Source organism: Narcine bancroftii, chromosome 9, assembly GCF_036971445.1.
Source record: "Narcine bancroftii isolate sNarBan1 chromosome 9, sNarBan1.hap1, whole genome shotgun sequence".
NCBI classification, from domain to species: Eukaryota; Metazoa; Chordata; class Chondrichthyes; order Torpediniformes; family Narcinidae; genus Narcine; species Narcine bancroftii.
Window position 1 is genome coordinate 15,953,134 of NC_091477.1, and position 13,900 is coordinate 15,967,033.

At 36.3% G+C, this 13,900-nt stretch overlaps 1 protein-coding gene across 3 annotated transcripts in view; it reads left to right on the forward strand.

Annotated features, from left to right (window-relative positions):
- The window catches only part of LOC138743220 (protein KIBRA-like), a 92,573-nt gene that overhangs the window by 78,025 nt on the left and 648 nt on the right, over positions 1-13,900 (forward strand). For 2 of the 3 annotated variants that reach the window (XM_069898178.1, XM_069898179.1), the window contains exons 21-23: positions 5,448-5,678; positions 8,224-8,351; positions 9,053-11,470. In XM_069898178.1, the coding sequence (XP_069754279.1) occupies positions 5,448-5,678; positions 8,224-8,351; positions 9,053-9,119 (426 nt within the window). In that variant the 3' untranslated portion in view covers positions 9,120-11,470. Of the gene's footprint in view, positions 1-5,447; positions 5,679-8,223; positions 8,352-9,052; positions 11,471-13,900 lie in introns of those variants that run through there. The other variant, XR_011344734.1, reaches the window with a different exon arrangement.

The following is a 13,900-nucleotide window of genomic DNA, read 5'->3' on the forward strand; positions in this document are numbered from 1 at the left end:
AGAGGCATCCCAGATTTCTAGGCAGGTTTTTCATGGATATCAAAGCTTATGAAGTGAAATGGATTGTCGGTAAGTACGAGAACAACTGTAGGTCAGCAACTTCCAGACAATTGGGAGCTAAAAACAACCATATAACAATTACAGCTCAGAAACAGGACAGTTCAGCTCTTCTAGTCCATACTGAAAACCTTCTCCCTCCTAGTCCCATTGACTCACACCTGGCCCTTAACCTTCCATACCCCTCTCATCCATATACCTATCCAACTTTTCCTTAAATATTAAAATCAAGCCCCCATCTACCACTTTGGCCGGAAGCTCATTCATACTCCCACCACCCTCTGAGCGAAGAAGTGTTTCCTCTATACTTTTCCCCCTTCAATCTCAATCCATGTCCTCTTGTTTGAATCTCCCCCACTCTCAATGGAAAAAGCCTGTCAGCATTTACTTTACTTGTCTCCCGCATAATTATAAATACCTCTATCAAATCATCCCTCAATCTACGCTCCAGGGAATTAAGTCCTAACCTATTTAACCGTTCCCTTTAACTCAAACCCTGAGTAAATTCTTGTAAATCTTCTCTGCACTCTCTCTCTTGTTGATATGCTTCCTATAATTCGGTGACAAAAACTGCATACAATATTCCAAATTGTGCCTTACCAATGCCCAATATAACGTAAACATGACACCCCAACTCCAGTATTCAATCGTCTGATTTATTAATTAAATAACCAAAAGTTTTCTTCACCACCCTATCTCCATGTGACTCCATTTTCAGGGAATTCGTAAATCCCTTTGTTCTATTACACTCAATTTTCCACCATTTAACACATATAAACCTTTGCTGATTAATTCCTACCAAAATGTAGAACCTCACATGTCCCATCTTTCAGCCCACTCTTCTAACAGGCCTATATCCCACTACAAGCTTTGAAAACCTTCCTCTCTGTCCATAACACCACCAATTTTAGTATCATCTTCATTCTTACTAATCCTATTTACCATCCTATCATCCAGATCATTAATATTGTTATGGATCCAGAGGATCCCAAAACCCAGCAGCAATAGAAATTCACCAAGACAAATGGTTACTTAAACAAAAGTTGCTTTTAATCATATTACTATTAACTTAACCCCCTTCTAATTCTAAGCGCAAATGTATGTTCAGGAAAGTTCTTTGCTTTAATAGTCCAGTCATTCACTTCTCACTTCTCCAAGTTCACCGGTATCAAGCAATTCTTATACTGTGCACAGAATTTAACACTTATGAAGTTTAACCAGGCTCTGGTGCTTAAAGGTAAATGGTTACAGCTCAGGAAGATTCTAGTTGGTTTCAGAGAGAGATTTGTTGCTTATTGGACACACAAATTGATTCCCTCCAATGAGCCACTTCAGTGCCTTGCCGAAGAAACTTGCCCCATCATGGGTTTTCTAAATGATAACCTCTTCTTCCAGGTCACCACAGAGTTCCTCTTGTTTCCCTTGTTTTGGGAGAAACATTCTAGCCAGCCATTCCCTCTTGAATGGACTACAAGGGTTTTTCAACAGGCTGAACTCAGAACTTACAACCCATCTTCAAAATGGGGTTTTGACAGCTTGCCAGCTTGTCATGTTCCAGTCCCAGCTGGTGTTGCTGAACTCTCCAACTGAATTCCCTCTTTTTCTAAAAACCAAAACTTTTTGCAGGGCTAACCCAATCCTTGAAAAGTCATTATCATCACTTTGAGCCTGGACTGTTTATTTGCACCTACTTTTTAAAAATTCCTTCCAAAACAGTCCCATTGTCTTTTGCAAAGCCACTGGTGCCTGAATGACTGGCTTCAGCCAAGCTCTTACATTTTAAATGAGATGTGAAGTGTTACTCTCTTTGTGGTGACCTACACTAAACCACCCCCCACAATCTATCTCTTTTAAAAGCATTTATATATAATATGACCCATCACAATATATATGACAAACAACAATGGGCCCAATACCGATCCCTTGGGCACTCCACTAGTCACCGGCCTCCAATCTGACAAACAATTTTCCACCAGTACTCTGGCATCTCCCACCCAACCATTGTTGAATCTCTTTCACTACTTCAAAAATAATACCTAATGATTGAACCTTCCTAACTAACCCCTTATGTGGAACCTTGTCAAAGGCCTTACTAAAGTTCCTATAGACAACATCCAACTTCCCTTCATCAACCTTCTTGAAAAATTCTAAGGTTTGTTAAACGTGATCTACCACACACAAAACCATGTTGACTACGAGTCCCTGTCTATCCAAATAATTGTATATTCCATCTCTAAGAACTCTCCATTAATTTTCTTACCACTGACGTCAAAGTCACAGGCCTTTAATTACCTGGTTTACTTTTAGAGCCTTTTTTAAACAGTGGAACAACATGAGCTACCCTCTGATCCTCCAGCACCTCCCCCATGGCTAATGACATTTTAAATAGTTCTGTCAGAGTCCCTGCTATTTCTACACTAACCTCCCTTAAGGACCATGGGAATATCTTGTCAGGAAATGCATATTTATCCACCTTTATTCTCTTTAAAATAGCCAGTTCTACCTCCTCATTAATCTGTATATTTTCCATGGCCTCACGACTAGTTTTCCCTGAAGACTGAAGAAACAAAATTCATTTAAAATTTCCCCCATCTCCTCACATGACCTTACCCCTCTGATTCTTAAGGGGCCCAATTTTATACCTCACTATTCTTTTACTTTTAATGTACCTGTATAAACCCTTTGGATTTATTTTTTTTTTTACTTTGCCTGCCAAAGCAGCCTCATATCTCCTTTAAGCCTTTCTAATTTCTCTCTTAAGACGTTTTTTGCACTCTTTGTATTCTTCAAGCATCTCATTTATTCCCTGCAGTCTATACTTCCTGTACACATCCCTCTTCCTCTGAACCAAATTCCCAATATCCCTTGAAAACCAAGGCTCCTTGTATTTTCTAACCTTTAATCCTCACAGAGACATGGCGACTCTGTACTCTCAAAATCTCCCCTTTGAAAGTCCTCCAATTATCTGTTGCATCCTTCCCAGAAAATAAATTATCCCAATCCACACCTTCTAAATTCTTTTGCATCTCCTTTAAATTGGCCTTGTTCCAATCAAGAATCTCAACCTTAGGCCCAGCCCTATTCTCCATAATTAATCTAAAACTAATAGCATATGATCACTAAACCCAAACTGTTCCCCAACACAAACCTCTGTCACCTGACCTATCTCGTTCCCTATTAGGAGATCCAATACTGCCCCCTCTCTAGTCGGTTCTTCTATGTATCGATTTAGAAAACTTTCCTGAACCCATCCAGTCCTTTTACAATATGGGAGTACCAGTCAATGTGTGGAAAGTTAAAATCTACAATCATCACCTTATGTTTACTGCACATATATCCTATCTTTTTGCAAATTTGCACCTCTAATTCCCTATGACCATTAGGAGGTCTATAATACACCCCCATTAGTGTTTTCTTGCCTTTCCCATTCCTCACTTCCACCCAAGTAGCCTCACTGAATGAGCCCTCCAATCTATCCAGTGATAGCACCGCAGTAATGTTTTCTCTAACAAGCAATGCAACTCCTCCACCTTTTTATTCCACACACCCCCACCCCACCCCACCATTCTATCACACCTAAAGCAACAGAATCCTGGAACATTGAGTTGCAGGCATGCCCCTCCTGCAACCAAGTTTCACTGATGGCTACAATACAAACTTGGAATCACACCTGCAGATGTCATTAAGATGGCCTTTAATATCCCCACCACAAGAACTGTGGCTGTTTCTGGAATAAAAACTGTGGCCATAACCACAACCAGACATTTAAGGTCATACTTTACTGTAGTCCTTGGCTGCACTGCAAGTGGCACTAAATTGAAGTCAATGATCACATTTAAAAGAGTAACATTGCCCAGAGAAAAACTGCCAAATACTGTGATTGTTTATTGTAACAAGAAAGGTTGGATGGACTCCAATGTTATGAAACTGTGGATGGAAAGGTGTTACTCATATTTGATTCCATGGCAGCCCACAAAGAGAATTCAACACAAAAGACAATAAATTCTGTTGGCACCCACATTGCAGCAATTTTGAGTGGGCTGGCTTGTAAACTGCAACCACTCAATATACCCATTAACATCCATTCAAGAATTTCATCAGATATGAATGGGAGCAATGGATGCAGAACAGCATTCATGAGTTCACCCCATCCTGATACTGAAGTTTGCAAATGGGTTGCCAGAGGGTGGGATTAGATAACACCAGAAGCTATATGCAGTGGATTCAGAAAAGCCAGTGATGATGGGGCTTCCGCCAGTGATGACAAAAGCAGAAACATCAATGACATGTCAGTACCAACTACAGTAATGGAAGAACAGTTGAAAGTTATCCTAATGCATTTTAATGATTCAAAGGGTTTGCGGATGATAATGAAGAAGAATAAACTTGTTATTTCAGATGTTGTATGGTTTTTGACTTCAGCATTTTTTTCAACAATTCCATTCAAGTGATGAAAAATAAATTTTAATGTAGAACCAATTGATGCTCAAATAACTTCAATTTTATAGTCAAAGTGTAAAAAAAAATGTTTTGGTATAGTGCGCTGACAGAGATAATGCACGGTGGGTTACCTGGTTTGTTTTAAAAAAAACATATAACGTGTGTTCCATCTCCTGGAGTTTTCTCAAATTCCCTCTAAAACTCCTGCTCCTTATCTTGACTGGTTATAGAGAGCTTTGATGAAGGGAAATGTTTCTTCTCAATCATATCAGTGGTCCTCAGAATGTTGCATACTGTATCAAGTCCTTCCTATGCCTTCTCTACTCTAAAGAACACAAAGGAAGCTTATCCAGTTATTCCTCAAAACTGAAACACCATCTCAAGAAACATGGTTGGGAATTTTCCCTAGTGTAAACATGTTCTTCCTTCTAGTCTGATAACCAGAACTGCATACAGTACCAAAGCAGTGGCCTAAAGAGTGTTTTGTAGAGTTGTACCATAATTTTCTTCCACTTCAGTCCTCTACCCTGAATAATAATGCAAGTTTCCCTTGTGCCTTTATTACTACAATTTTTGTGTCCTACTGCCTTCAGGGATTTTGTTTTTTAACATTCTGGATTCTTTGCACATCGAATGGCCTTGCCATATTAAACCTCCAAAAATCATATCTGTCATTGCTTTCACATCGGACCAATCAATATTTCTCTGTAGCCATAGACTTCTCAATAACCCCACCAATTTTTTTGTCATCTACAGACTTGTTAATCATAACTCTGACATTCAAATTCAGATAATTAAAGTACATGTTAATAATTACATGTTGATCAAATAATATCTCACAATATCTCAAATCCATTTGTCTTTGTAAGCAATGCAGAAAGGTACTGTTGGATGCCATTATAAAGATCCCTTCAAAGTCATCTTAATTTAACGTTAATTATTTTTATTAGCCTTCAATCAGGAGAGTGGGATCAGAAAGACAGATGCGAACATCTTTAGATTTGGAGTTGGATCTGCAAGCTTCAAGAACAAGAAAGAACAGATTATCTCAGGAACTGGACATCTTGCGGGACTTGAAACAGCAAATTGATGAGGCCAAGGCCAGAGGAGACACAGAACTGCCTCAGTGGGTAAAAGAGGATGAACGATTTCAAACACTGCTGAAGCAAATTGAAAAACAGGTAAAACATTAAGATTGATTAGTTAAAATTCAGTTGTGCACAGTGATTTGAATGAAAAGCCTAAAAGAATATACACTGGAATTCTTTTAATTTAAAATTAAATTGAAACCTCCTAATTACAAGTTACAGTTTGCAATCCTATCAGTAGGTTAAGCTCCAAATTTTCTAATAATTATGAATATGGATGAAATCAATTTTTGATAAAGTGATAGCCATTTATCAAAGTCACATATTTCAAACTCAAACCTTTTGAGATAAATCTGGGGTGTTTGCAGATTTGTTAAAATGAACACAGCAGGTTTTTATTTCTTCAGATGAGTCTGAACATCCATTTGGAGATTTCTTTGTTCATTATTAGCTTGGTTGTGGTTTGTGAGAATTTCAAGATGTCAATTGATTGTAGCATTAAGGTTAGTACAGATGCTTAATCTTTTATCCAAAAACCAAACATTTTATCGATGGATGTTGACTGCTCACTATAGCTTGCATTTGGTGCCAAACGTGACCCAACACGACCCACACTCAACTCGTGTTTGAATATCCCAGTTCGGTCAGCATTGGTAATTAGTGGAACCCTAGGAAATCCTTGCTTTATAAGTGACAGTGGAAGAAACAAGATTCCAGTGCCTTTGATTCGCCCAATTTGTTGTAGATGGCTCGACATCAGACGCCTCTGCTACTCACAGTCTTTGAAGACTGTGAAAATGTCAAAATGCATTTGGGTAACAGTGAGAAGCAGGAAAAGAAGTGTCTGCATTGATAGTACAGAAAATAGAATTATTGCAGAAGCTTGATCGTGGAACATCTTACTGAAGATTATGGTGTGGGAACTACCACCATGCATACTTAAAAGAACCAGAAGTTGTTGAAGCTTTACAGTAACAGTGATGACCAGAGGCTAATGAAAAATAGGAAAACATTGCATGGAGGAAAATAAAATGTGGATATTGACCATGTGCTGATTGAGTGGGTTCAACAATGAAGAAGTGAACTTGTGCCTCTGACTGGTTTGATTGTCATGAAACAAGCTAGAAAATCTCATGAAGGTGAGTGTGAATATTCACAAGGTTGGCTGCAGAAATTTAAGTGTCATGGTGTAAATATCTGAAATCTGTGGTGAAAAAACTTCCACTGATTCTGATGCAGCTGAACGTTACAATGATGAATTTGCTGAGATGGTATGTGATCAAAACCTTAGTCCAGAGCAAATTTACAATGCTGATAATAACAGCTTTCTACCTCCTTAGAAAAACATTAACCACAGCGGATGAAAGAACATCATTAGGTTTCAAGAGCGCTAAGGACAGGATGATTGCTCTTGGGTGTGAAAATGCTGCAGGCACTGTTTTAAAGGGGTAACAAAGTTAACTGTGCATTATTATGTAAACAAGAAAACTTGGGTAACCAGAGAAATATTTACTGATTGGTTCAATAACCTCCTCATACCAGCTGCATGAGCTCATCGTAGGGAGGCAGGACTGGAAGAAAACGGCAAAATTTTATTGCTGCTAGACAACTGCTCCACACATCCCCCCTGCTGAACTTCTTGTGAAAAATAATGACTTATAAGTACCGCCGTTACTATTATTCTATTATCCAAAAAATTCTGAATTCTGAAAAGTGTCTGGTCCAAAGGATTTTGGAGAAAAGATTAAGCATCTGTATGTTGAAAGTCACTGATAGTGTTTTTGATTTGGGGTAAATACAGTACTTAGATTTTTTTTTAACTTCAAAATATATTTATTCTGCACACAAAAAAATACAAATTTACAGAAAAAAATACAATATTACATTGTTTTTTTTTAATTTTCTTCTAAATATTAGCATTGAAGGTGATGTATATTTGACTGGATGCCAAAGTTCTTACTCTATCTAACCCTTTCAATATTTGCTAGGTCCAAGGTGACTGATACTGAAGCACCCATTGTCAGTAGCAGAAAATGGGCTGATTAGCTTGGTTCTGCCAGAATCTGCACATAATATAGATCTGAAATTTTCTTGATCATAGGTGAATTGAACTGTGCTCCAAATAAGTCCTGAACAAACTTGAAAATTAATAATGGTTAAGATTTGGTTTCCTGTGTGTGATTCACCTTGAGTGTCAATGACCTGTCAGTAATTTAATTTTGAGGATGGTTATTTGGCTGTTGTGTGTGGATATGACGTTATCTGTACTTGTGTTGGTACATCAATGCAAAGCAGCTATTGATCAAATAGCACTTTTTGTTCAATGAGCACTTTTAATTCCCGATCATGTTTTACAATTAATTTTGTATGAAATTCAACCAAAGGTAACAAAGTAATTTGATTTGCTCATTATAATTTTTTTTGCAGACTTCTGTATGATTGAGTGATTTCAACAATTCAGTTATGTTTTTTCATTCTTGATAACAAATGCTGATGGTATTTTACCGAAGAAATAGATAAATTTTCCCAGAGCATTATGATCCACAATGATTTGCATGCAAAACCACTTGGTAAATATTGTGATTGTCTTTAGAATTGAAAAGCCACTTATTTAAATGCTAATATTTAATTACATCAGGCAGAGCAAACAAAAGAACAACAGAAACAGGAGAGTAAAGTTCAAAGGCTTATGAAGAAAACATCTAAAGAAGTACATAAGTTACGAGAACAGAATCAGAAAGAGTCCTTAGAGATGCAGTCATTCTGGTAAGTTTAAAGAGTACATTGAAAATAGCTCAACTTTTGAGTTTAATTTCGTTCTCATATTTATGAAACATTATTTCCTGCATATGTATTGTATACATGTGTGTTATGTCCGGTTGTGTGTCTGCATATTTTGCACTGAGGTCTGGAAAATGCTGTTTCGTTGAGTTGTACTTGTGCAATAAGATGATGATATACTTTAAAAATCTCCTACCACCGTAACTGGACAAACCAGGATTTCTTATCAGTAAAAATACAGGAGGAACTCAGGAGTCTCGTAGGGCTCATGCCCGATACGGTTAACTATCTTTACGCTGTGAAACCAAATGAGCCCCTCCTATATATTTGTGTTTTTACTACTATCAGACCATCTGCAGACTTTTGTGTTTCATTCCAGAATTTCTTTGGTTCAACTGGCTACAGGGCTGTGGTTTAAAACCAAATATTGTTCCTTTTTTTTTCATAGTTACCCTCCACTACTTCACAACCATTTCCACAGCCACAAAGTTAAGGCCATTCAGAGGCCAGTCTCTGTTCACTTTGATTGTTGTGTTTAAAAAGGGGGGACAGTTTAGAAAAATTGCAACACCCGATGTTTAAACCAAATTTGTAAACTGCCTGTGGAGAGTGTCCAATATTTCTCATAAGAGAATCCTTGGGTTTTGTGAGGTGGACTTTTGATTCAATTGTGCATGTTCTTGTAGGGAGAAGATGGCATTTTTCACACGAGGAAGGGGAAGTTTCCTTCCATTACCAGCTGATGATGTGTGATCATTGGGAAAAAAAAGTCTGAAGTCTTTGCAATAATCAGCCTTGATGCTCAATTCTTAACATGATTTAACTGAAGTTTTTTGTTCATTGTGAAGGTACAGATATATTTTGTAAATTTTAGAAATCAACATAGTTATTGCATTGTTTGAAATGTATACAAATTCTACATTTTAGTTATGTGTTGAATTCTGACAGAGTAATTGTAGCCTACCTTGATGTTAAAACTAATTTGTACAGTTTATATTTCAGTCATTTGTTTTTTTAAGAAATGAAGATAAAATGATACCAAGAACAAAGCAAATGATAAATGAATTAATTCTAAAGGAAATGTTGCTTATTGTACAGTAATTAGTTTTATAAATGTTAAACTGCAATAGATACGTTGAAGCACCAATTGGAAACTGTGACTAAATAACATTCAGTATTGTTTGTGATGTCACTGTTTTGAGTTACCTAAACAGAAGCTCTATATTCTTCTATTAAAATAGTCTGTTATATTGAAAAGAGAAGCCCCCTTTTTCTTCTCTCTTTCTCTCTCTCTCTCTCTCTCTATATATATATATAGATAAAACATTGAAAATTTTACCTCTGAAAAATCGAATGTAGTTTTAAAACAATGTACTGTATTTGTGTGCAAGTAAAATACCTTCATTTGACAAACCAATTTAGTTGACACTGGGCAGCTTTTAGGACCAGGTAAATGACAATAAGAAATACAGAATTTAATTTTCTCAAGTTATGCTTTTGTTATGAGGTGCATTCATTCTACTTGCTGTTGAAACTGGGAAGAATTGCAAGACTCCAACAATTTTTTTTCTCTCTCTGATGAGCCAGTGCCAATTTGAACATGTGATATATGTCATTATGTACCTCTTCAGAAATAAATTAATGCTGATAATCAACAGTTCAAGATAACTAACAGTTATAGATTCACCAACCACCAGCATGAATTCACTTCCTTCAGATGTAGGACTGGATTTTGTTCATGTTGAACAAAATGTACATTATTACCAAATTCTCAAACTTGTTTGATTCCATTTTGGAAGGTGTAGATTGGCCTGCCTACAACATTTTTAGGTGCTATTAATTACAGTTGCATCACAATTTAGCACAATGCTATTACTGTGCCAGCGACCCAGGTTTGTACATTCTCCCCATGTCTGCATGGGTTTCCTCTGGGAGCTCCGGTTTCCTCCCACCCTTCAAAATGTACCGGGTCATAGGTTAATTGGGGAGTTTGGGTGGCACAGGCTCATGGGCCAGAAGGGCCTGTCATTGTGCTATATGTCAAAGTTGAATGAAACAGATAATGCAGGCTTAAATGCAATCATAGTTTAATCATCACTTCTGTGCATTTGATGTAAAAGAAGATGACTTTTAAGCAAAGATCATAGGGTCGTCTTTACCCAAAGCTAAGAGGGTCCCTCTTCTGTTAATTTCTTTGAAAAGCAAAATACCTTTTTACTTTATGTGCAAATTTCTTCCATTCATTGAGAAATACATTTCATTACAGCAGATCAATTTTCTACCAAAGATGGTGCTCTTCTGAAATAAGTTTTCTCCTCTTTCTAAATTTGATTCACATTTCATTGGAGTTCAAAGGCTCAGTCTGAGTATCCTCTTTGAATTGACCATTTAAACCCATTTATCCCATACTTTTGGGTCACTAATTCTTTATCGTACTGTTAAATGGAACATCACTTTTGATGTGACATTTCCTGGTTCTTGGATGTTGAAGAGAGAGAGAAAATCACAAGAAGCAAATCTTACTCTCAAGTTTTGCCTAGGACATATTTTTGGTTATTATTGCCACTGTTCTGGAAGAAAAGTATTTTTAATGTTTTTTAAACAAAAATATAACCACCAGTTTCCCTTGTATTTGGAACATTGGGTGAATTTGAGACTATCAGAATTACAATTTACTGAAGCAAAACAAAATTGAGTATGATTATTAAATTGACCATGTGAGTTATCAGATTATGAGCCACATCTGATCCGTAAAAATGAAGGGAGATAGTTAAATTCTAAAAGTGTGTCCATTTCACTCAAGTAAATATTGCTTCACAATAAGTTCATTTATGGGCCAGTATCTAATGGATAGGATTAGAAAACAGTTTAAGAACATAGTTGCTGAGTTTAATAGCAGAGATTTATTCCATCTATCCCAGATTCAAGGCAGGAATGAGAATGAAATGACCTCCTTTTGTGTGGAGAAAATTTTACATCAACACTGAAGGTTGTCCATGACTGTAGTATCAGCTGAAAATGTTCTGAGTTTTGCAAAAATCACTTCTATTGCTACTGTTTTAGATTTGCTAAATGGATAATCTCATGCTGCTAATTTGTGTGTGTGTGGGGGGGGGGGGGGGGGGGGGGAAGATTTGCGCTAGAGAGGTGACAAAAAATTACTACCTGTACTTCTTTAAAACAAAATCAAGCTCTCCTGAAATTAAAATGTCAAAGGCTATTGTTTTATTGCTTTCTGATATGCACAGAATAGCAATAGTCCATCTCATTCTTGATTTTATAGTGTTGATTTCATTAGGTTTATTTATTGTCCAAAATGTGAATTCAGACCTTTTTTAATGTATGGAGAAAGACAGAAGGGAGTTGGAATTTTGTGACATTTTTGTTGACTTTGACTTTTAACCTGCTGAAATTTAACAGAAATGCTCCACTATTTGAAAATAATTCCCTGCCCCACTCAAAAAATTTTCTTGATTTGATTTGCTGCTTCTGGGGCTTGTACAATTTTTTTTTTAATGTACAGATATACAAATTGGATCCTTATGAAAGTTTGTAAAATGAAAATAAAATCACACCTTTCAGCTTTACTCTAATTTCTAACTGAAGTTGCAATCATTCCATCAATTTGGAGGATTAGAATTACCAGAGAGTTTAGACATTGGAATTTCAGTTCATACTGACAGTGAGTCAAGTTCTTTGTCTACAGTTAGCAAATGCTTTTGGACCACCCACCATCAACAACATGATTGGTTAAAATGTGATATCTTCCTGATGGAGGGAATATTATTTTTCAAATTCTCTCCATTACACTTTTTTGAAAAACGGTTAGAATTGCCCTGTAGCTTCATGAAATATTTTCAAATCAGCACTTTTACAAAAACACACATTATTACATTATCCAGTTATATTTTTGAAATATACTTCAAAACACAAATATTTAATTTTGAAAAGCAGCCATCGAAATTATGCAGATCTTTTAGCCCAAATGCAAGCTACGTTTTCTTTTCTTCCCACTTGCCTTCATCTAACTCTGCCAGCATAATTTTCAATTTATTTCTCCCTGTTATGTTGATTGAATTTGTCCTTTAATGTAGTTATGTAATTTTTTTTCTATTGCTCATGGTACATTCCACTTTCTAACCACATCAATCAACAGTCAGGATAACTAATAGCCTCTGTAATGTTCTGTTGCTTGACTTGGTCTATTTTGATGGTGTAATTAAAAGCAATGTTAGCTCGGATGTTGGAAATGTTCCTTAAATATTAAATAATAGGTTTTATAGCTTATCAGGATAGGTAGGTCTAGCTTCATATTAAGCTATGAAATCACTCAGCTGTAACCACTAGCAAAAATAATGAGACTTTTCAGAATTCAGCAATCATTGCAACTTTACACACAATTTTATTAAATGTTTAAAATTCTTGACCTGTAACTTAATACTGCTCAATATCATTGGATGTTGAAAGGAAAAAAACTGGACAACACTTCATATCTCGAGCTGCTACTTTGTGATCCATTTTCATCACATTTATTCACTCCAATTGTAGAACATACTCTTAATTCTGTTTACCTTTCCAGTTTTTTCAGCTTTTGTTCCCTTCATCATATCATTAATATTGCATTTCTGTGATAAGAATGCAATTAATTTTCCCTTAAGCACATTCAGAATTCCATTATGATCAACGAATCATAATTCCACGAATTTTCAATATATTTCTGTTTCACGTGATAACACCGAGCTGGATCTCAAACATAGTACAGCATCAGGAAATTATTCATTCCTGCCAGGTTGATTTTTGATGTATTGTTTCATCTGGTGTCAATCAAAAGGGGTGATATTGATAATGTGGCAGCTAACACTCCCTGTTCAAGGTCAGTGATCTTGCTTTTAAACAATGCCCCTTCACATTTATTTTTCCTCTAAACATATTTTACTGAACTATTTGATATAATTTTAAAGTTTAGAAAATAAATTTGACGGCTGAAAGTATAGCTGTTCTAGTAATATAACACATTCTTGAAGATTTTCTTAAATATGGGAAATGCCACTGATAAATTATTGCATCTGCACCTTTATAGTACTCACACTAGAAATTACTTCACTGTGAGCAGTTGAACACTTTACAGTGTTATTTCAGAATGAACAGTTAACAACTGTGTGTCTTAGCTTCTGGATCATGAATGGCTTCATATCTTTGCTCAGAAGCTCTGGAAGACTTTCTGAAGAATGCTGTGGGAGGCAAGTTAAGAACTTGTGTTTTTATTGCCAGGAGACTGAATTGGTTTGTCCATCACCAGGAGTGGCTCCCATAATACCTACACTTTTTTTTCAGTAAAGATTATTGCTTTAAAATCCTGAACTGAATGTATTTTGGCAGCTGCTCCCCCAAGAAGCGGGGAAACTTTCTTCATGTTTCTGTACTTGCCTTTTGGGGTATTTCCTATGTAGACTTGTTTAATCTAAAGAATTTGGTCATGATTTTCAGTATTCGTACTGCATAAACAAATATCCTTCAAGTATTTAGGTTTGATG